We start from the raw sequence: 23257 nt of genomic DNA, 5'->3' as shown, positions 1-23257 counted from the left end.
TCTGCATTCAGCCACCAGTGGCTCACGTATACGTGAGCAGACGCGCAGTTGGCCATACAAAGGCCATGAGTGCGACAAAGACAGAGATAGCAAGAACGAAAAAAATGCGACGATCGTCACACACTGGTCGCGAGCGATACCTATACTCGCGATGCTTCGCGAGCATTGTTCGCGGTGGTTTCTCGAGGAAAGTGCTTTTAACATGGCCGAATTTTGAGTATAGCAGCACAGCAGCGTAAGCGTGATCGTAAGTCACACATACACACTGGATCTGACTGACGTATATCGTGGCCCCGGCTCGAGACAGCAGTACTTATAGTGGCAAAAGCAGCAGCAGCAGCAGCAGCGAGTTAAAGTAGCAGTTCTCGCACAATCCCGTGCTCTCATGTTCTTACGGAGACGTCGACGTTCGCGAGAAGCTGTCGCAGCGGCCCGATTAATGCGTCCGCTTAGGAGAAACTCGCCCCAGCAGCTATCCTCAGCATCGAGGAAAATTGCTCGCATACGCTTCGTTATTCAAGAGAAGATCATCTGTTCTGCGGTGGTTTGCGCCAGCCCTGCACCAACACTGGCTGTCCAGTTCTTCAACCTCTGACAAACGCTCAAGGCATCGCCATCGTCGTCGTCGTCGAGAACCTGGTGAGTGCGAACGATTAGTAGTCCCTATATAATTCCTTTCTCTATCCTGTTTCTGCACTGACTCTCTGTCTTTCTCGCGCGCGCGCGCGCGCGCGGATCCATCAGACGCTCTCTCCCATACTAAGTATAAGTACTGGCCTCCAGACACCTTTTTTGTGTCTTTTTTCATTTTTCGGTGCGAGACTGCACAGATCGCATCAGGCACATCACAAGCTGCGGCGCTCGGAAGAGAGAGATGGACTGCAGGCTGCTACATCAGCGAATATACTTAGATGCGGGGCTGCTGCCTACGTTCCGTAGGAGGAAAAATACGGAATCTTCCGAGACAGAGCTGCGAGAGATCGCTCTCCGCGCGTTACCCAAGCGTTTATTTTCGTCGTCTTCGTCAAGCGCATCCAGCGGCTCTAATGCTTCTTGTTTACTTTCTAAGGCTTCCGCGGCCATGTCCGGCCCTGAGCGCCAGAGGCAGCTCAGCAGCTCGAGGATGCCATCGTCAACGCCCGAGTTTAGTTCGCTTCCTCTTGTCCGCCGATGTGCGCTTCATCTGGATGCCCTCCCTGCTGTCTAGAAAGCATCTGTTGAAAGAGTGTCTGGTCTGTGGATAGTGAAAGTTCTGCTCTCTTCAAGTTAAATTTAACATGTCTACCAATGGATGTGTCTGACCCTTTCTTCTAGGTACTCGCTCAGTGCCAGCTTGCTTCGCGACAATGCATTTCCCAAATTCAGGACAGACCATCATCCAGTTCCATGACCATTGTTGGAGTAGCGGCCCCAGTGTTAAAAATACATTATCATAAAGTATGCAGCACATCTTTCGACATATTGGAATTGTGTTACACTGACACATAATCAGGCAAAATTGCAAATCACTTGGTTTTTCTTCAAACGGACAACGTGAATCTGCTTACGATTGAAACGCACATTTTTTCATTTTCAAGTAATCACTGGTGATAAAAAAGACTTTTAATAGCTTTCTAAAAAAGCTATTTGGATTTTTAGAAACCAGCAAAAAGGTCATTATATAAATAACATCCCAGCCTAACTTGACAAATATTTTCATCAAAAGAATATTTTATTAGAGTTTCAAGCATAGGATATTAATAGATCACATTATTAATCTTGTGTGTATCAATTTATTTTCAAGTGCTACTTTTAGTTTTACTTTCTTCTTATTTCCATTTAATGCTTGACACACATCGTTTAAGCAAGATTGCTCGAAGAATAAGAATATTACCCTGATATTTTAACTGCATGTAACAATATAAATACAAACTCTAAGTGGATTGTATTCAATTTTGTAAATATTTCCTTTTTTACTTTCAGATAAAACAGTATTGATCATGGTGGAGAGCGCTAATGATGATTACGTGCTGCAATGGCCTGGCCATGCAGCTTATGTCACAGAAAGATTTAGTAAACTTCTGACCCAGCAGACTTTGGTTGACGTTACACTTTTGTGTGAAGAACAGAAATTGAGAGTTCACAAACTTGTGCTTGCTTCATGCAGCCTTTATTTTGAGGTAAATGTTTTTCTGATTACACATTAATGTGGCACAGCACAGCCGATTCGAATAAATACATGATCTAATCGAGGGCACTACTATGTATTAAAGCTAGCCAAGATTTGACCTTCAAGCAATATATTTTAATCAAGTCTGATTGACTCATCAATATTAAAAAAAAAAGAGAGAAACAAACATATTGTCTGCAAAAGTTACAATTTTGTAAAAAGTGCTTCATGTGTAACGACTAATAAAGACATTTTTATTTTTTATCAGGATATGTTGAAAGATGCTGGCCCAGAACCAACTGTACATCTTAGCGATTTAAGCTTTAGTGTATTAAAAGCCATGATAGAATTCATGTACTGTGGAGAGACCACAGTGTCCTACATTTATTTGCCATCACTTCTAGAAGCAGCAAGGTTCTTTAAGGTTTGTTGAAATTACAAGTCAAGTTAAAAAGTTCAGAAAAATTTCGTTTTTAACCATATGTCATTGTTTATAGGTCAAAGAGTTGGAATCTCTTGTGGAAAAAATGGTAGGATTGCATACTCCAGACCACAATGATAATGAAGGGGAATACCTATCAAAAGATATGTCGGGTGCCGGCCGTGTAAATGGACTAATAAATAACCAAGACGATGGTATTCGTGTAAGTTTTAGCAACAAACACGCTGGTAACAGCGAATCCGCCTTCGATGCCACTGAAAGCAGTGACAGTGAATCTGACAGAAACTACCTCGAAGAAAATTCCGGCAACTTGTCTGACAGTCCAAATGATCACTATTTGTACGAGGAATCTTGTAGTATTATTCAAGACAGGAGAGACTGTGTAAAAAGCAAAAGTGCTCCTTATTCCTCCTTACACCGAAATGGCCAAATAATCAGCGACAACGCGTTACGACAAAACCTCCGAGAAAAATCTATAGAATCGGAAACCGGTTCATCAACTCTTGACTCGGAGAACTGCGAGAAGGATTCTGAACCGAACCTGTACGAGAGATGCTTTGATTTCGTGAATAATGGCTGTGAAAAGGACGAAGAACGCTCGCAAGTTTATTTATCCCCTGAATGTACAGATAACGAGGTCAACCAAGTAGGGCAGTGTTCCAAGGTGTACACGCACAAAAAACGCAAGGTTAACGGTGATAACACTTCAAAGAGATACGCACATTTCGAAAAAGCTCTACCTCAGTCCCTATCACCTAATCGCATTGATTTAATAGAGGAATCTTCGAACAACGAGGCTCCTGCAGTGACTCTGCAGACGAATTTAGACACGGAAATTACAGATTATCATCTTTTAAGCTTTAGTAGCGAAAGTATACAATCTATAGTAGGTTGTTCATTAAGCGATTTTTGCCCTTCAAGTAGTTACGAAATCTTGAATACACAAACTCGCTTAGCTGCAGTAGAAGACGACAAAGATAACGATAGAAAGCGAGAAGAAAGGCCCCCAGAGAAGCTCAGAAGAAGCAACCGCTTGAATCCTCAAGAAAGCGAACAATCTTATTCTCGAAGGTCAAAATCGAAACTTCACGATGATAAGAAAAAGCAGCCATCCTCGGATATAAAGTTACTCTCTAGAACAAAGCGTAAAAATAAAGAACTAGAGCGCAGAGTTCCTACAGTTAAAGTCATTGATCTACCAACTCAATCAACGAGAAGGGGACATTCGCGACCTCTTCGCAAGGCATCGAAAATCGTTAGTCGATGCAGTACGAAAAATCATCTGACAAAGAGCGAAAAAGAGATTGTCAGCAGGCCAAAGACAGTAGAGAAATTAAACAATCCTGTGAATTTGGAGAAAGTAGAACCCACCGACAATCATCACGCGAGCGAATTTGTAAAAACGAACACGACGGCGTCAGTCAATCGAGCGTTGTGGGGCGACATGTCGGACATAGCCGAGGATGGCGAGATCAGCGAGGAATTCTTGGAGTACTCGCCCAGTACAGAGATCCCGTTTGCAGTAGGTCTACTACCTCTCAGAGCGGCGTTAGAGAGAATGCAAGCCACAGTGGATCACCAACCTCGCAAGACAAGGTCGTCTGTAGCCACCAAGCAGGACTCGAATATCTTCAAACGGAAAGCTTCGCCAGCCCATCAAGATGTTCCTTCAACTGCCAAGAAACTAAACACCAACGAGTGTGTAGTGAATGAAAATGCTAGTGCAGTTTGTCATATTCAAATAAGAACGTCTCCACAGTGCTCTCGACCACGAAAAAGGTCTTTATCCGATGGAGCCGCTAGTTTAGGACAGACTACTACTGTTAGCGGAAGGCCATAGTTTACTTGGCCTGCTTATTATGTAGCCTTAGATTTTTTGCCAGATACGGCTGTTGTAAGTGGCAAAAAAGAGACACTTCTGATTTATTTTGTAAAGTTTTTTAGGGTTGATTTTTTTTTGTTTTTTTTTTTTTATAAAATTAACTAGCAGTATACGTGCAACGATTAATTTATGAAATTGTAAAAAAATGTTCATCCGTAGTGGTTTAAAATTGGATAAAAGTTTATTTCAAAATTTTCCGATCTAAACGGTTTTTTTGTAAGACACTCAATTATTAAATTTGTAAAATTATTTTGAAATCTAATATCTGTTTCAACAGTATAAAGTAGATCATCACAATGAAACGTCTTACGTAACATTTGTATTTTTTGCTTATCTCAGAATAAAACCTCTTATCGAGTCTGAACACGATTTAAAAAAAAAATAAGAGACATAATATTTACAATTTATCAAACTCTTTTAACAGAAATGATGTTGGACGTGATCTTATGTGTCAAAAATTTGCAACATCTCAATGTACTTAACACCAATACTTGTATTGAGATAAAATGTAAAATTGAAAGAGTGTTATAATATTGCTTTTTTAAAAATCAGTATTAAAATAATTGGTGATAATATATATTTTTAAATTATCTAGAAAAATTGATATTTCAAACAATACTTGAAAAAGCAACTTTTGACATGGACTACAATTAATACTGTCAGTGATTTTATAAAATTTTAATCAACGAAACAATTACACATAAATAAAGAGTGCCTACTTGATAACAGAAGGCCATTCTACATTTTTAAATCAATCTATGTAATTTGAAAAAAATCTTTGAAAAGTAATTTAAGTTGTTTTAAAGGATTTAATCTTTTAACAATAACGGGCAATCTTCGAGTTAGAAGTAAAAAAACTTGTACTGCCTTTTGATTTTCGCAACTTTTCAATGTTTCAAGTAAAATTCGTTAAATCAGTAATGCTAGGAAGTGTAAGAAAGGTTTGATGGAGGTCTGATTCAGTACAATTGCGTCATTTTGGGTTGTTGGAGAATCATTGCATCTTTGTTGAAAACACGACGCATGCCGTTTATGTATGTGGTCTCATCTTGTGATTATTGTAACAAGTAAGTTTGTACAATGTAACATACATATATTTTCCCAGTGGCTGAGTTAATGTTGATGGTACTACTAACCAATCACGAGTGTTACTCTTCTTTTCGCTATAGATTTGTTGTTAAACATTGATGTACAGTAATTATTATTTTGTCAAATCATATGTATGTACATTTAAATTTAAGTGATTAAAATTTATATATTTAGTATTTAAGTAAGCAAGCGAACAATGTGTGACGCTTCAGTGTACTATAAGATTGTTCTATGATTTTCATTTTCATTATTATTATTTCTATTTTATTATTTTATTATATTTATCGTTATTCAAGTTGTCATCATCACAATTTACAGAAGTACGAAGAATGTTACAAATATTTTTTTAATAAAATTTTATATTGCTGTAAATCCGAGTCCATCATCTTTCCCAACAATATTTATAGTAAATAAGCTTCATACGAATATTATTAGGATTTCCATATTATAGAGTCGTACAAGTAACTATCGGACGCTGCCACAGACACGACGCGATTAAGTATGTGCAAAGTTTTGGTGAAGTTTAAAAACACTCAAACAACGCATAGCTCGCGACTTTACCGATCGAGTGAGTGGTAGCGCAAGTTCGGATGACTTTGTGAACACTCATGACGTAACATCGTCTGATTCTGGGCAGATTCAGGATTGGCTGTTTGCCTGGTCGGATGATCGTACCCGTGTTTTTTGGCTTTATTGCGCTTGACATGTTCTCGGCTGCTCCTCGTGCGCGGCGACCGCTTGCCGAAAATCGCGAAAAACGTGACCGTTTAATGTGAAAAATTGAGTGAAAAAAATCGTCGTGGCAAAATGAGCGACGGCGATACTTGGACTTCGGTCCCAGACGGGGACTTTTCAAGTTTCTCGGCCAGTGACAGCTTTAATCTCAACGACATGACCGGTTTCGATGGTACGTACACATGCGTTGCCCGACGATTATGACTTTTGCGTTTCGGCTATTGTTTTCGAACAGTTTTTCCCAATCAGCGAATTAATAATGCATCGCTGCTTTTGTTTACCCTATGAGTAGCCTCATTTTTTCTGGATCGACTTTCTGCTTCTGCATATGTGAAATGTTATGATGCAAGGCTGACTCAGATGTACATACACAATCTGTTGTACTTCAGTTTTTTCTTGATTTATTTTTGATATTATGATTCAAATCTAGATTAGTTTGTTGGAATACATTATTAGATAATTCAGACGTTATTTCCATTTTTTAATGTTTTGATTATTGACATCTTAGCTCCACTATTGATAAAATCTTGCAAAACATTTGAAATTATAGTCACGTTATATCATTGTTATTATATTGTTACGATTCAAACAACAATTGTATAAATGTTTATTTTTAGATCTTCTAACAAACTGTGAAAATGAATTGTTGAACAACGCAAATTTGTTTAGCGATGAACATTTACTGTCAGAATTGGATGACTCCTCTTTGCCATTGCAATCAGGAGAATTAGAATTCAATTTCTTAAATTCAAGTCCTGTGGAAATGAAGGTAGATCCTTTATTTAATGACGTACCAAATATAAAGCCAAGTGTTGCATCATTGTTACCAACACCTCCTCAACAACAACAACAACAACAACAACAACAACAACAGCAGCAGCAGCAACCACCACCACAACCACAACCACAGCAACCTCAACAAGTCCATTGCCAAAATCAAATGGATACGAGTTTACCATTGCAACAGACACCTGAAAGAATTGCTCCTGCGCCTGTTCAGAATCAAACTGCTGTTTTCGGATCCCATTATACTATTTCTCCAAATGTAAATTACAACGTTACATCGCCAGTAGTAACATTGGCACCTGTTGCTACCCAACAAGGGCAGTTACTTCTCCCAGCCAAGCTGATAAAATCTGAACCAGTTGTATACTCTGGAAGATCTCAAACTATCAATACAGCACCAGTTCAGCATCAGATTCATACTCTAGTGAACACTGGAAATGGCACAGTTCTTGCTACAGGTACATGAAATTACCTAGACTATAGGTGTGGTTTTATTACTATTTTAATTGCATTCTTATATTTTTATTTTAGGGATACCTCTTGTTTTGGACACGGATAAAGTACAAATCAACAGAATAAACACAAACACGCATACAGCAGTTCCAAAAGTTAAAGAAGTTAAACGCAGTGCACACAATGCGATTGAAAGAAGATATCGCACATCTATAAACGATAAGATTATTGAACTGAAAAATATTGTTGTTGGAGTTGATGCAAAACTTAACAAATCTGCAATTTTAAGAAAAACAATCGACTATATTAGGTAAATAATTGCGAAAGAATTTTTTTCTAGTTCAATATTATTTATAAATCGCTATATGATGCCGCAATCGTATGTTCTAATTGTTCAGATTTCTACAAAATTCTAATACCAAACTGAAAGCAGAGAACATGTCTTTGAAAATGGCTGCTCAAAGACAGAATCTACGCGAGCTTTTGGTCTGTGGTGAGTTGACACCCCCGCGATCGGACACCAGTGAGCCGTCCCTGTCGCCGGCTCCTGCGCCTTTATCACCACCCTCGCCACCACCTCCTGTTATCAAAGAGGAGCCCGATGTCATGCAGAATATGCAAAGATCTGCGATCGTCCGCGGTTCCGCGAACAAGGGTTTACCGGACCACACGCGCATGTCACTTTGCGCCTTTCTTTTCATATTCCTTGCTTTCAACCCTCTTGGCTTTGTTATGAACAATATGGCAAGGTTTGACTATTCTAGCAAAATAGAAGGAAGAGTGATCCTGAACTATGATGGTAAGTGATGACCTTAATTACTCGCGATGAGGCTGTAATGATTTTTAGTATTAAAATGAATGTTTATGTGCAGAGCAACTAGATTCTGAACACAGCGTGTGGAGTAGCCTGTTTCTCTGGCTTACGAACGCTTCGCTTCTGGCTTTTGGTTTATGTCGACTGCTCCTGTACGGGGATCCCGTGCTGCCTGCCGACAGCAAAGTATCCGTCGAACTTCATCGCTGGAGACGCCAAGCCGAGTTTAATATATCCAAGGATGATTACGAACAAGCCCATCGAGATCTCAGTCAGTGTCTCCAGTACTTCTCGCGCCAATTGCCGCAAACGCGCATGGACGTATTCTTTGTAAGCATCTGGCAGATTTTCCGCCAAGTGTTGCATCGTTTCTATATCAGTCGTCTGGTGACTTACATCGGCAAGAAATTTGTCGACAAGTCTGAGAGGCAACTGGCAGAGATATCCGCGATGGAGATGGCGATCGTCTACCAACACATGTTGTGCCTCAAGCTCTCTCGCGGAACCAAGGGTTCGACAGTCTTTATTGCTCTCTCAGCCGTCAACTACGCCGAAGCCGCTGGCGACACCATGCCTAAGTCCATGCTCGCCGAGATCTACGTGAATGCAGCGTTGTGCTTCAAGCAGTCACTCTTCCCGTTCGTGCATAAATTCTACCTGAATAAAGCGCGCAGTCTCCTACTGGCGTCGTGCGTGGTGCCGCAGAAGCTCAAGTGGGTTGTCAACGACGACGGCATGCGCTTCCTGATTTCGCAGAAATGGAGCTACGGACAGAGGGCTGAAAGCGATTTCAGTCTGCAGAATAACAAGTCCGACCCGCTATCGTATGCCGCCAGAGCATACAGAGAGTACCTCATCAGCCAGGGATTGAAATTGCTGGCTGGAACAGCTGGTGATTCTCACGCTTCGGGACTTTTGGAAATATCTCGAAAAATCATGGTTTCGGCGCAAATCGATCTGTGCATTTGCAGCGAGGACAAGATTGGAATCACTAGTAAGTATCCATAATTCGAAGTATTCTAATATCAAACAAGCTTTTGTGCTAAAGGTGAATTATTTTTAATTGCAGAAGTAGAAGATGAAGTAGGTTTATGGTGGGGTGCTGTTATGTGCGTGGCAGCTAATTTCAGATTAGGAGAGGAAGATTCTGACGCCTGGAACATTGTCGAAGGGAAATTTCCGTTCGAGAAAAGCTCGCAGTTGGGAAATAGCAATCCATTACCTCATGCTGTGCTTCTTCTTTTGCAATCCGCAAGATGCCCTTCAAAGCGTACGACTATTCGTCTTATCGATCAAGCCAGCACATTCCTCGAACATTCAACAGTTTACAACAATTGCAAGCAGCAGTCGTCTCAAAATGTTTTGGTGAGTTTACATCCTAAGTTTTTCGCAACGGCGTTATTCCTATGCAACGAAAATATTGTCTGCTACGAGAGTGCATTGTAGTTGCATTGCATGAATATTTGAAAGTGCAGTACTTCTGCAGTGCAACCCTTGTGGTTGGCGTGTCGTCAGTGATTTATCTTCGGTTGATAAAATATTCAAGAGTGCCGGTAACGATTTCGTCAGAATGGTTTGTAATAAAATGTTATCGTTGCAGCTTACCCAACTGTGGGTTTGCGATTGGCTGCTGGAGATGAGAACTACACTTTGGGAAGAGCTGAAAGAAGATATTGAGAAACCAGCTATTAACTCGACTCTGATTGGTTTCCAACGAGACCTCGCGTGTATGCGTCAGCTATGTCAACACATACCGGTATGAGATTCTTTTACAACTTATTTGTTTAACTAAAATTTAGCCTATTTAAATAAATGTTTCCTTATTTGCAGTCTGTCTTACCGCGAGTATTCTTGTACGAGGCAACGGCTAGAATAATGGCTGGTGCGACACCCGTTAAAACGCAGATTCTTCTGGATCGCAGCCTGCACCACCGCAACTCGCGAACCTCGATAATCTGCGGTAAAGATCGATCGCAGGAGCAAGGCAGCGGTGAGCGGGAGCACGCCGCAGCTTTGTGTCTGGCCTGCAGACATCTGCCGGTACTGCTGTTGGCATCGCCAGGCGAACGGGCTGGCATGCTCGCAGAAGCTGCTAAAACGCTGGAGCGCATTGGCGACAGAAAGAGGCTGCAAGAGTGTTACGAATTGATAAGGCAGCTCACGCCCGCTATTTCGTCCAATTAAGTGGACATACGATATTATACGCGATCCAAACAGATTAGTATAAATTCATTTTATTTGTGTACAAAGGCCAAGATATATCTTGTATTCGAGCGTTTTCCAAGAAAATTCTCATGTAGAGAGAATAATTTATTTCACTCGATGTATTTAAAGTACATCATTGTTCAAGTATAACTTGAAAGTTTTTATTTTAAAATAATTTGATCAATATAATAGTATATTTAATCTAGAGTAGTGTAGCGGTTATTTTAAAAAGATGCTTGATAATCACACTGTCTGCAGAGGATGTGTATGTAGGGCAGGGAGAAAGATATAGGCCATTGAGCTTGGTACAGATTTTATTGTAAACGATAATAATGGAAATAGAAAGATTGTTCGCAGTCATTTGGTTAACAACGATTTACGCGCCCATTGTCCGCAGTTAAGGCGTGGGCAGTGCGGTGCCAGCTGTAGTGTTTGTATACCAAGAGTACGCGACAAAGAGAAAACCCTTTCTTAACAAGCCAATTCGACATTGACGGAAATCTTTGATAGGATAAGCAGTGCATCATTCTATCAAGTTTGTAATCCTTTCTATGCAAATTTTTAAACAGCAGACGAATACGCCTTTATATTTTTTATTGGGTGTAGATTGCTAAAAAATCTATATCAAGCTTCAAGCTCTTTTTTTGACAATGTACAAATAATATCACAATAGAACTAGGAAAAAGAGGACGATGATGTAAAAGAAGAACTGACTAATGCAACAGATTATGGTCGATTCGTAAAAATTATATTCATCTCCGTTAAAATTACATTTGTATTTTTTTTTTCATCGCCGATCATTGTAGATACTTCATAAACAAAATAGTGTATAATAATCTATTTATAATATATTATAATAGTCTTTATAAGAAAACGACGTGTTGTTGAGTAATTTATTAACAGCTAATATCCTAGAGATTAACGTATCTTACACAAGGTATTGCATGGAAAGTAAAAATATAAACTTTTTTCTTCGGTAACAGTACAGAAGTAACGACATATTTCGCTAGTTCGTCTCACTAGTTTAACGCGATAAGAAAAAAGTCTTGATTTTACACAAGGCGCCTCGATAAATTTTTATCCTCTTAAATGCACAAAACAATGTGAACGTTATCACATTTCTCCTCCGAACGACTTACGCACTGGACACTTATGCTTATCACTTTATCACTCTCTGATGATTAAAAGGAGAACGAAATAATCGAATACACGCGTTGAACTAACAAGTTCGCTTGCGCAGACTAACCATTGAGAACGTATAATACACGTGTAGAATTAAGATAAATTAAAATAAAAAAGTAACGCTTAAGCCTACGTCGCGTCGAATAACTATATGTATAGATTGCCTATCGAGCGTGTATATACAAAAACACACGCGGCTCTCTCCGCGCGCAGAGCGTCCATTTCCTCTCCGTACTATATCGTCTTCTGCCTCTGTGTAGCACTTTGTGTTTTAACATGCCTATATTATGTATACTGATAAAAAATATATAATTCTCTCTCTCTCTGCGGGTGCTCCTCGCGTGGACCAAGATGAATGAGTCTATATGCGGCCTGTGTGGCGGAGAATCTAGTCGGCGATCATCTTCTTGCTATAGTCTTGTGCTGGTTACGTCAGAGTAGTCGATAAAACATCGACGACCTTGTCCGTTACTCGCTCGATGGCAGCGCCTAAACAGATGTAGAACCGATTTTTTTTCTCAGTGCATTGTGTTCATTATTATTATGCTGTTAGACATCGAAACATTGTTTCTCTCAAGCGTAGCGATTATTTATAACTGTTGATAATCTTCGCGCGAAGAAAAAAACAACGATGATTCGTCGCGCTAAAGACAATCGAAAGCTTTGTATAAGCAGCGGAAATTACCTAAAACATAGTTGTGCTTATCACCTGCCAATTGTTCGCCCTCGTGATTGTGGATGTCCCCGTGCTCATCGCCATGGCTGTGCGAGTGTCCGTGATTGTGCGCGTGGGCAGCTGGGGATAAAGAAATCAAACGTTATAAGTTTTTTTACGAAATATTATCATGTAAGTTTACAAATCAGAGGTAAATATATATTTGCGAAACGAGCTAGTATAATACGAGTAGTATAATCACGAATCCGTATAAATCATCTTGGGCACGTTTTCTCTCGAGCGATCCATCAACGTCCCGGCCCATCGCGGCAAGATGCGAGTATACGAGATGCCTACGAGATTTGCATGACGTAATTCATAAAGCGATTAATTTGCATAATCACCTATGCTCTCTGAATACCTAATGAGCATAAGCGAGTATAAGTATTATATATATATAAGGAGGGGATGCAAATGAAAATTACGCTATTGTTCGAGTGATTCGCTTCACGTAAAGGCCGTTAACCTTGCGCTCGGAGGGTGTAATGAAAAACTTGTGAAAAAAGTGGACACGCACTGAACGACCTGCGCGGAGAGAAAACGCGAAGCAGCCGTGCCGAGGTATTTGTCATCTCACTTCCTCGACTTGCGCAACGAAAATGAAGCGATCCTCTTCCGCGAAGAGCGGTGAAAAGCACCACTCGCTGCAGGCGCACGCATCGCGGTGCGAAACGGCGGAGTTGCGCAAGAGAGCCAAGTATAACTTACTGGCCAGCTGGAGCCCGAGCATGAGCATGAAGCCGACGAGGATGGCCGCGAGCTGGAGCAGGCCGCTCTTCTCGTTGGCCCGTTCCCTGGCCAGCACCTCGAAGAAGACGACGTAGAGCAGGGTGCCCGCTGCCATGCCCTGGAGTATCGTCGGCGTCGGGCCGAGGGTCTCGCTGTCGTTGCGGAAGTGGCCGAGCGCGAGGCCGATACCGATGCCCAGGGGCGTGACCATGGAGAAGACGCTGAGGTAGCCGAGGATCGTGCGGTTCGAGGCGCCGGCCACGTAGAGCTCCATCCCCACGCAGAAGGAGATGACGAGCTTGTGGGTGGCTATGGCCGCGGCCAGGTAGACGACCGAGCTGAAGGCCGGCTCGAGGCCCACCGCCAGGCCCTCGAAGATCGCGTGGAAGGAGAGGGCCAGGACGGTGAGGAGGCTGCGCATCGAGCCGGCGTGGGTGTGCCCGAGGCCGGCGGCCGCGGCGAGGCTGTCCTTGACCAGCGGCTTGCCCCCGGCCTCGAGCTCCGCGGCCGCGTTCTGCGAGAGCACGAACATCGGCGCCAGCTGCTTCGGCTGCTGCTGGGCCTCGTTCGCGCACTCCTCCTCGGCGTCGGAGCTCTCGGCGCGCCAGCCGCGCGGCTGGGCCGACAGGGAGTTGCGCTGGGCGCTGCTGGTGCCGCTGCTGCTGGTGTTGTTGTTGTTGTTGTTGTTCGGGTGGCCGCTGTTGTTGTTGCAGCGGCGCACCGAGACCGTGCGGTAGAGCAGCGTCTCCGAGGACTCGGGCTTGTCGGTCAGGGCCGCGTGGACCGCCTCCTCGACCAGGTAGACGAAGAAGAAGCCGCAGCAGAAGAGCAGCTCCGCGAGGCTGAGGCTGCCGAGGTTGGCCAGCTGGCCGTTCGACTGGTGGAGCTCGACGCTCGCCCGGACCTCCGGCGCCAGGTGCAGGAACGTCGTGAACAGCAGGACTCCGCCGCCGAAGCAGAGGAGCAGCGACGTCAGCAGACCCTGGAGAGGTTTTGTTCTTTGTTTGTACACCTTTCTTTCCCTCGCCTGTCGCGCGCCGCGATGCCTACTCAGTCGTCATCAATTACAATTTGCATCTATTTTAAAGGAAAAAGCGACGACCGAGTACGCAGATCGGCAAATAAAGTGCGTCGAACGATCGTTACTTGCGTCGAGTCGTGCGAGTGGACGGTGAGAGTCGAGGCGGAGCTGAGGGTCGTCGAGGCGCTGGACACGCTCGTTATGGCCCTGCGGTTCTCGCTCTTCTTCACCCGGCACCGGCCGATTATCAGCGGCAGCATGCCCAGGATCAGCGAGCCCAGGCCCAGCACGAACATCGAGCCGATCTTCGCCAGGAGCAAGATCGTCGTGCCGCTGGGCCCCGAGGACGTCGGCTGAGTCGTCACCACTGGAACCTCCATCTCCTCCGGGCTGTTGTTACAGCAGCTTCAATCTTATACTCTATAGGCACTTTCGATGCACTTGCACACTTTTCCCCGTATCACTGCAGGCTGCGCATCGTCGCTGCACCTTCAAGATCGAATAATCGCGCGCTGTAGGTGCGGGAGCCTGACTACACGCTCGCAGCGCAGGAAGTCTGCTCGACTGGAGAACACACGCAGGGGGGAAATACGAGCGCGCGGCGCGAGAAAGCGCATTGGAAAAGCTCGAGATTTGAATAATTCGGCGCGTGCGTCACGTGCCGGCGTGATCGTTGCGAGCGAGTATAGGCTCTGGTTAACGCTGGCAGACGAAAGGAAAGTCGGCTCATGGGTTTCTATTCGCGGCGTTTTTTTATTTAATTTTCTCTTTGTATCTCGTGCAGCCTTCGGCGGTCCCAATTACCGAGAAATGATTAGCGGACCATTTGCAAAAATTGCCTTTTTTCGTCCCCGTGTATGTACGCGATTCTCACTTTCGCGGAGAGACACTCAAGCATAGCCGGCGAAGGAGACAGAAAAACACGTTACAGTTATACGCTCCTTCGAGCTGCCTCCTATACGCCATGTTTTCAATGTGCACCTATACTATTTTTAAAGAATCCGTTTTAAATTCCAACGCCGATTCGTGGCGAATGACTTGTAAGCGCCGATAAAAAGCGACGATAAAACCCGAGCGGAATTAACGCCGGCCCATCCCATTGTTCCGGTACCGGTGTAATTGAAAAAACAAAAAATGTCCGGTGTTCCGCGCAAAACAAACGCGCGGAAGCGTCTGAAATAACAATATAAAAGGACGCGGCGATTGTTCGCGCCGCGAGGAGCGTAAACTTTTCCAGAAATTTTGCGCGACGACCATCGCGGAATGCAGGTGTAACGTAATACTCGAGACAAGGTTTGTTCTCGGCTGTATCGATGATTTACGCTCGTCGGATCGTAAAAAAAAAACGATCGATCGTCTCCCTCTTCGGGATTAACAGCAGTGGAAAAGACGGCGCGGCGAGATGTGATTGAATCGTCTTCATTGTTTTCGTCTTTACGTAACGCCCCAGAGATTCATTAATCATTTTTTTTTTAAATCAACGAGATACGCGCTAATTGATGTTTACGGTTTTTCGAACATGCAAACCAACTGGGAAATTGCAGCCAGCGTCTCTGTACTTGTAAAAGTTGATATACTTTAGAAGCGAATTATTTTCAGCGCTTCTTCCGAACACTCTATAACGAGCGTACATCTTTCGAATTATAACCGCGCAGGAATTTGGGGAAGCAACGGGTTTTCTTTTTTTAAAGATCCGCCGCGCGCGATTACGTCAAAAGCGGCGTCCCGAGTTCACCGGTCGAGATAAATAACCGCTTCTTATACTAATACTAATCGAGTGTCCACCGTACGCACATTATCGGACGTTCCGAAGATAAGCGAAATCACGGCGTCGATTTTTCCCCCTCCCTCCAGAATTGATAAATTACAAAGCTGTAAAAATTGATAAATTTTTGAGGAATCCGCTAGTATTCGGCTACTGTGTATACAAGCTATACACAGCTTCGAAGGTTTGTCGAATTTCGAGTGACGGTAAACAGCAGATAAGCCTCGCAAGTAGTCAGAAAAATGAACTTCGACGTATAGAGGAGAGCCTATATCATCGTTTACCTTCCGCACGCGCAGATAAGAAATTTTCCTGGGCCCGTCATGGACGCGCGCGTACAATCGCGGAATTGAAGATTAAGAGCGCGCGATTGTGCGTGAATCTGATTATCACACAACGCGCGCGACGACGATTTCTATAACAGCCTCGATAGAAGATCAATTTTGACTCGGATATTCGTTCCTTTTTTCATTTCTAAAGCCGAACAAAAAAAAAAAATAATAATTACGCATTTATCGTTGCACAAGAAAACTCGCGGCGCGCGTGCTGCGATAATGCTATGCGCTCGCCTATTGCATCGAGAGCATCGCGCGAGAGATAATTACACGTGTCGCACGCGTATGCCGGATTTCATTGAGTTTTTTACGTCGAGGACTTTGATCTCTGTGATGATGATGATGCGTCTGTATATAGGAAATAACGAATGGGTGTGCATAGGAATTTTTGTTGAAATATCTCGTTATACGCTATATAGAGCATCTCCGTTCCTTCGTCACTTACGCCAGGCGACAATAGTTTATTTTCGGACGCGAGTAAGCAGCGGATAAAGCTATATTTAAGATCGCTCGACTATTTATACGCGAGAAGACGACGATATCTTCGAATTTTTCTCGTATCGCGTCCGAATAGAAAGAATACAATTTACGTATTATTATTCTGAATGACAGTATAAGGCGAGGCCGACTTGTTTAATGCAAAATCCGACCGCACGACACTTTGATTGTTTACAAAACAGACAATCGAGCCGCGACTGCCGAAGGATTTCAAGAGAGAGGCGAGAACGTTGAATAATGAAAATTACACAGTAGCCACAGAGATAATGAATTTGTTATAATTCATTATCGCTATCCGCGCAGATAAATGTATATCGAATCGTCGATCTCCGCTGTACACGAGCCGAGAACGGTGATAATAAAACGGAAGCATACCGTAGGAAATAAACGAAGAAGAGCCGATTGTTTATACGCGCTCCACATTCGACATACTTTGTATATGCCGGTAAACAAGCGTCGCCGCGAGCGCTGGTCGTTCGCGGACTTTCACATCGATCGTCCGGAATAATTGAACGGCGATGCGCGTTGCACAGTGTATACGTATATGCATAATACACTGGACTTATTCCCATTGATAAATTCCACCGATACATTCCACGTGTACAGGTATGCCTCGTGCCCTCGGTCGTCACGCTTGCGTTACAGCCGACAAATAAAACCTATAATAAATACTCCGTTTCACTATGCATTTAAAATATCGCACAGATATCGTTCGCGTATGTTCTCCAGTCGCACAGCACTCTCTCGATCTACAATAATACAGCACCTCACAGATGTACGAAAAATCGTCAACACACACGCGCACAGCCTCGGACACAACACTCGGCGGAGTAAGTAGTGTCCCGCTCTGGGAATGGAAACGCGCTTCTCTCTCTCTCTCTCACACACACACACACACAGACTCTCCGAATATAACAGCGCGTGTCTGACGGAGCTCGGAGAAGGAGTAACAGCTACTGCCTCTCTTTCTCTCGCTCAGCTATGTGCTCTCGTCGCGCGGCGCGCGGGGGGCGATATCGCGTGTGAATTGGCGATGTAGGTGCGCGCGCTCGCGCGGCCGAAAAGTTTTGAGCGGCAGCTGCGGCGCGCGCTCGTCTGTTACTACTGCCGTACAGCCGCTGCTGCTGCTGATGATGATGATGATGCGAAGGAAAGAGAGAGAGAGAGAGGCTCGGCTCTCTTCCTCGCACACGCGCGCGAGAGCTGTGCGGTCACGTGTGCAGCCTGCGCTCAGAGTGTACGAGTATATATGCGAGAGAGTGTAGAGGCGGCGATCGATGAGAGCCACTGCGGTAGTTGTTTTTTTGAAAAATGCAGAAGCTTCTTTTATGGAGCTGCGCTCGGGAAAGGGCCTGGCTTCGCATCTCGCGCGTTCTCTCGCTTGATGGGCGATGGTCTAGTCACGGCCAACCGGATATACGAGCGACGAGTCGTGTCCCTCTCCTCGGTATCTTGCGCCGTCTTTCTCTTCTCGGGCGTGTGCGCGAGAGCTACTTTCCTCTCGTCTGGCTCGCACGGTTCGTTACTACTTGTCCCCTCTTCTCTCTCTCTCTCTCAATCGCTTTCCTCATTCAATCGCTCTATACTCTCTCCTCCGCAACAAGGCGCTCGGGGAGTCAAGATCTCAGAGCGGCTCTTGGCATTCGAGTGCGCAGCTGTAAAAAAAGAGGCGACCACATCTGCAACCCCCTCGAGAGTGAGAAGCCAAGTTTCCTATATGGTACGCGCTCTCGCGTCTCTCTCTCTCTCTCTCTCATCTCTCTGTCGTAATGTCATTGTGCGTGACGTCGCGGCGTAATTCGTGGGAGAGCCGTTTAGCGTATTACGGCTAATCGGCACATGCGAACAAGACCGTAGCACTGCTGAAGTGCACCTGTTATGCGGAGAGACAGAGAGAGAGAGCCGTTAATTTAAGACGAGAGTTTGTTGATTATTACGGATACGCTCGTACACGAAAGAGAGAGAGCGAGCTATGAGGCATTATATGATCGTTGACATGCGATCCACTCCCGCGTTTCAATGTCATCCAGCGTTCGACAAACCGTTGCATGCATATGCTCGCGTTTCTCCCGAAAAATTCGCCGTGTATACGAAACTTGGCCGTTTCTCAAACGGCTCATCGACCCAAGGGCCTCAGCTCGTGTGTGTGTGCGCGATCGATTCGCTTCGATTGCGAGACTAGCTTATACTCTCTCTCTCTCTCCGCCCGCGTTTTTGGAATATGAAAACTCGGAGTAGGTAGCAGCGAAAGTAGAGCGGCCGATCACGTGTTATTAGCTCAAACTTGATCGTCGTTCGTTATACTGTACGCTTGATTTATGCAGCTTAAAAGAGGCGCAGCATTTACAACAATGCGAGAGATGCTGCGCGTCTCGTTGAATTGCTAAGCGTGTACAGCTGTTAATGCCCGGTCATCGATGCGGCTTTGCTATGAATGAGCGGCTATTTACTACGCCGAGAGCGCGGTGTAATTATAACGCGAAATCGATTATCGCCTCATCGGCGGCGGCCGATGGTAAATATCCGTCCGGATAAAAATAGAAGATAAACGGACGGTAGCTTGTGCGCTTTGAAAAACACACACTGATTTTGACGATACCGAGAGAGAGAGAGAGAGAGAGAGAGAGAGAGAAAGAGAGAAGATTAGCTGTGAAAATACGGGCTGGGCCCGAGAGAGCTTTCTCCAAACAACGACGAGAGAGATAATCGAAAATATGACTCAAATGAGCGGACACACACACACACATACGCACACATACAGCAGATGATAAAAGCCGACGGGACAGAACAATGTACAAGCGCGCAATCGAGAATTTTCAATGCCTCGCATATGCGGAAAAGCCGTGAATAACATCGTGCCTTTATTAACTCGACGTGGATATACCGCTTGGCGCCGTTATTCATCTCATTAAAAATTTTTTTCGCGATATAAAGTCCAATTGATCGACATATCGTATGTGTGACGGCGGCATATTTTTATCCTACCGTTAACTTCGTAACGGATAATAACACGTATGCACGCGCTTTTTTGTCGAAACAAAGGATGTTGCTTCAGCAATGCTCGATGAGCGCCGCGCGTTGGGCAAAAGTTGAAAAATCCTTACGTCCCTCGTTAAATCTTTTATAATTCTCGGTATACTAAAGCCGACTCGTCGACGGCGGCGTAATTGGCCGAAAGGTTTTAACGACGCGTAATTGTACCGCGACTTTTGAATTCTCTGATTTATATATTTTGCGTTTCTCGCGTTAACGAGGAAAACGACAACAATACGACGCGGCGCGAAATTTAAAGAGCGATCGGAAAGTGACGAAAAAAAGGCGCGCGTTGCAGAGTGTGTAATTTCTCTTGCGGTGTCGGCGGCTCCGCGAGCACCTATCTGTGTTATTGGGTCAATCCTTGCGCGCGCCTTTCTACCCCGACATATCTCCGGCGCTACTGTGCTCTGCGGTGAAAAGATCGCCCGACGTGCGTATGTATACCCGAGAGAGTAGCGTGCGTTGAACCTTTTTTTTTCCTTACTCGTGCGCGTACGGACACCTGCATACGCGCGATCCTATTTTCTCGCAGCGCGCGTGTGCCCGGACTGCTGATAAAGAGCTGCTGATAAGCCAAGGGGCCTGACCCGAGCGTTTTCTCTTTTTCTTCACTTTTTCTCGCCGCGCGCGCCCGAGAGAGTTGCTTTTCCTTTATACGGAGTCCTTGATATCTCGAAAGGACACACGTTTGTGCCTATTGTTTGCGGCTCTGAGTATAGAAATGATTAACGATCTCGCGCGCGCGGGAAAAGCCGTTCGTCGCACTGCACGAATTCGGTCGATTTTTTCCTCCGAGCCTCCGTAGGTCTAGCTTTCTAGATTACCGTTCAGTCCGGTAATCTTCTCTCCGCGTTCTCTCGGTGCATAGGTTACTGAACCCGCCGATCGTACGTATACGTATAAGTGCGTCCCGCAGCAACGTATAAACCATATTTTCTCTTCTCGTCGTCGTCTCGCTTCGCCCGCGCGGCATAATTCGAAATCTTCCATATACTCAATAACAGCGCATAACCCCCTGCATCATATCGCGCTTATTATTATTTAAAACGCCAAATTGTCCAATTCCTTCAACGGAGAATTGCGAAAGAGGTATCCGCAGCATCACATATACGTATACGTACGTCGGAGTCGTGACATTGAATTCGCCCTGTGCAGTAGGACCAATTTTCAACTTATTGTAGATTGCGTAAATTGCCATAATGCAGTGTATATAGTTGCAGCCGTTTCGAGCCTGCGGCCGTATATATGCTCGATCTGATGAAATTTCCTCTCGGCAACGGCAGAGTAGGCTGCTGGACTTTCCAAATTACTCGCTGATTTTTTCTCTCTCACTATAGCTTCTTGAAAAGCTCTCGTTTGTGCAATTGGGTTACGGGACCGAAGTATAACGCTTCGATTATCTCCAGTCGTGGACCGTAGATAATTGAGCGGCCTTGGATTGAATTCGAATAAAGCCGCGCACACTGCGCTTACACTGACACAATAAAAGTTTCAACGTGTACAGCAGGGGCTTTCAATTAGCCGTGTGAATTGATTGATCCGATGCAGCGATTACACTATGCTGTGTTGTCCATCAATTACAGAGATCGGCTGTACAATAAAGCATACACAATTGCATTTTGGGATTCCCCGCGACTGCCATAAATCCTCCCACTCTTTTAACGCGCGTTTCCGACAGACATAAATCACGATTACATCCGATTGAGTAAAAACAAGAATAAAGTGCGTGTGATAGTTTACGCCGAATAGTCGTCGTGGGCAGTTTGGAGAAAGAAAAAAAGCGAAATCCGCATCATCGAACGAGCAGAGGATGCAGAGGACTCGTGATTCGCGTCAGTTGTTTGTCACGGAGCTCCGGGTGACGGATGATAAATCGTTACGCGTTGGCGTCTAACGAGAGGTGTGAAATATGTGACGCAGCGAGCTCTGTGCTTCCTTTTTCTTTTCGTACAACATACTATACATGCACGTACGTGTACGGAGAGAAGCACGTGCGCATGTGCGTGTATACTGGGTCGAGCTTCATTTGCGAGTCAGGCGACGTGCGGTACCGTTTCTCTCGCTCATCTCGAGCCGTTTGGGGGAGTACCCTGATTATGCGTAGGTATGTCTCGCGGGGAATCACTTATACCTTTTTTTTTCTTCTCCGAACCGTGATTCGTTATGCTCGTCTTTTGCGACCCGTTTTGCGAAGATTTATAATCGCTTATTGTCGACGCGACTGGAGGTCGAGAAACCTGTAAAACCGCGAGATCACGCTTGAAAAGTGTGGAAAAAAGAGAAGCTATTACATCGGAGATAAGATGCAACATCGAGTGATGCTTCTCGCACAGTTCAAGGATTTATCGTCGGATGTAGGTTAACACCTAGTTTGTTGAATTTCAATGACAGATTTTTTTCTCCTTAACGGCGTCGAGATATTGTAAACAGATCTCGTTCCGAGAAACCGGTGTATTTTCGTATGATTAGCTCTCGAAAAGCGCCATTACGCGACCATTTATATACATTGTAATTCCTGACTTGATTGTTTTTTTCTCATAATACCGATCACTCGTTTCGCAATATATTTACCTCTGATCGTTATGCCGCATTGTCGCGCCCTACTTTAGTTTGCATTCGCTTTATATCTCATACAGCTGTCTATATCGCGCTTATTTGCGCGCGGTAACTGCAGCTTGTTTGATTTCCGATCGAAGATATACCTGTTTAAATCTCGATCGGTAATAAGAGGTGCGCAGGTAGAGTCGCGCAAACAAACAGTAATTTCGACGCGTCATCGGACGTATTAGCAGATGCGTATTGCGTGTACTCACTCAAGACCTGAAGCCCGAACATGACCAAGAAACCGAGGATGATCGAGAGGTACTGGAACAGTCCGTCGCGATGCTTGTGCAGAATCTCGAAGAAGACCACGTACAGCAGTGTTCCCGATGCCAGACCCTATACGCATAAAGAGGATCACGTTAGAAATCAAAGTTGTACATTTATTTTAATTAAAAGAAAAAGAAAATCGTTGAGTGTACGGACCTGCAAAGCGACAGCGGCGGGTCCACTGGCGGCGGCGCTGTTGCCGCCCACGAGTATCATACCGATACCGATGCCCAGAGGCGACACCACGGCAAACATGCACACGTACACGTAGCTGAGAATGGCTCGAGTGCGCGAGGTCGTCAACTCCACTCCGATGCAAAAGGCTATGATGAACTTGTGCGCAGCCACGGCTCCAAACATGTACCTGTGCGAGAAAAACGCATCTATTTAGACAAATACACTATTTTGCCTTACTTCAGTAGAGCGTCGTTACATAATTGCGTAATTTAGAGGATAAAATAACGCAGTCTCTGATGGACGTACCGAGGAAGCGAAAGAAGAATTCCTTGAATCGAGCGCTTGCTTTACCTTCCCGATAGAAAGTACAGCG

General features: G+C 44.5%; 3 protein-coding genes and 1 non-coding gene across 19 annotated transcripts in view; 3 read left to right on the top strand and 1 right to left on the bottom strand.

Annotated features, from left to right (window-relative positions):
* The first annotated feature begins 14 nt into the window (after positions 1-14).
* On the top strand, positions 15-5934 carry LOC100678692. Of its 4 annotated transcripts, none has more exons than XM_031932539.2 (6): positions 183-639; positions 1070-1232; positions 1315-1652; positions 1963-2159; positions 2418-2573; positions 2647-5934. In XM_031932539.2, the coding sequence occupies exons 4-6, from the start codon at positions 1980-1982 to the stop codon at positions 4429-4431; spliced, it is 2121 nt and encodes a 706-aa protein (XP_031788399.1). In that variant the 5' UTR covers positions 183-639; positions 1070-1232; positions 1315-1652; positions 1963-1979; the 3' UTR covers positions 4432-5934. The 4 variants fall into 4 exon arrangements, with proteins under 4 accessions (XP_003424616.1, XP_031788399.1, XP_032457013.1 ...); XM_032601122.1 differs by having other exon boundaries at positions 361-639; positions 831-1232; XM_008217766.4 differs by having other exon boundaries at positions 527-639; positions 1315-1437.
* A 283-nt stretch (positions 5935-6217) lies between these two features.
* On the top strand, positions 6218-11429 carry LOC100124259 (sterol regulatory element-binding protein 1). The gene is made up of 8 exons (XM_001608132.6): positions 6218-6469; positions 6915-7541; positions 7615-7846; positions 7935-8335; positions 8409-9344; positions 9420-9715; positions 9951-10106; positions 10181-11429. The coding sequence occupies exons 1-8, from the start codon at positions 6370-6372 to the stop codon at positions 10532-10534; spliced, it is 3102 nt and encodes a 1033-aa protein (XP_001608182.2). The 5' UTR covers positions 6218-6369; the 3' UTR covers positions 10535-11429.
* On the top strand, positions 9756-9856 carry Mir33 (microRNA mir-33). Its single transcript, NR_039001.1, has one exon. It is a non-coding gene; the product is annotated as a microRNA mir-33 (primary transcript).
* Positions 11159-23257, bottom strand: part of LOC100124257 (zinc transporter ZIP3) — a 22003-nt gene continuing 9904 nt past the window's right edge. For 5 of the 13 annotated variants that reach the window (XM_003424565.4, XM_003424566.5, XM_016985818.2 and 2 more), the window contains exons 6-9: positions 22864-23071; positions 22650-22776; positions 12423-12533; positions 11159-12226 (exon numbers count right to left, since the gene is read on the bottom strand). In XM_003424565.4, the coding sequence (XP_003424613.1) occupies positions 12165-12226; positions 12423-12533; positions 22650-22776; positions 22864-23071 (508 nt within the window). In that variant the 3' untranslated portion in view covers positions 11159-12164. Of the gene's footprint in view, positions 12227-12422; positions 12534-13160; positions 14228-14327; positions 14692-17566; positions 22629-22649; positions 22777-22863; positions 23072-23257 lie in introns of those variants that run through there. The other 8 variants (XM_031932546.1, XM_032601123.1, XM_032601124.1 and 5 more) reach the window with 6 other exon arrangements.

The sequence above is a fragment of the Nasonia vitripennis genome, chromosome 5 (assembly GCF_009193385.2).
Source record: "Nasonia vitripennis strain AsymCx chromosome 5, Nvit_psr_1.1, whole genome shotgun sequence".
Taxonomy (NCBI): domain Eukaryota; kingdom Metazoa; phylum Arthropoda; class Insecta; order Hymenoptera; family Pteromalidae; genus Nasonia; species Nasonia vitripennis.
The sequence above is the reverse complement of the archived record's forward strand: the minus strand, read 5'-3'. Positions and strand labels throughout refer to the sequence as shown.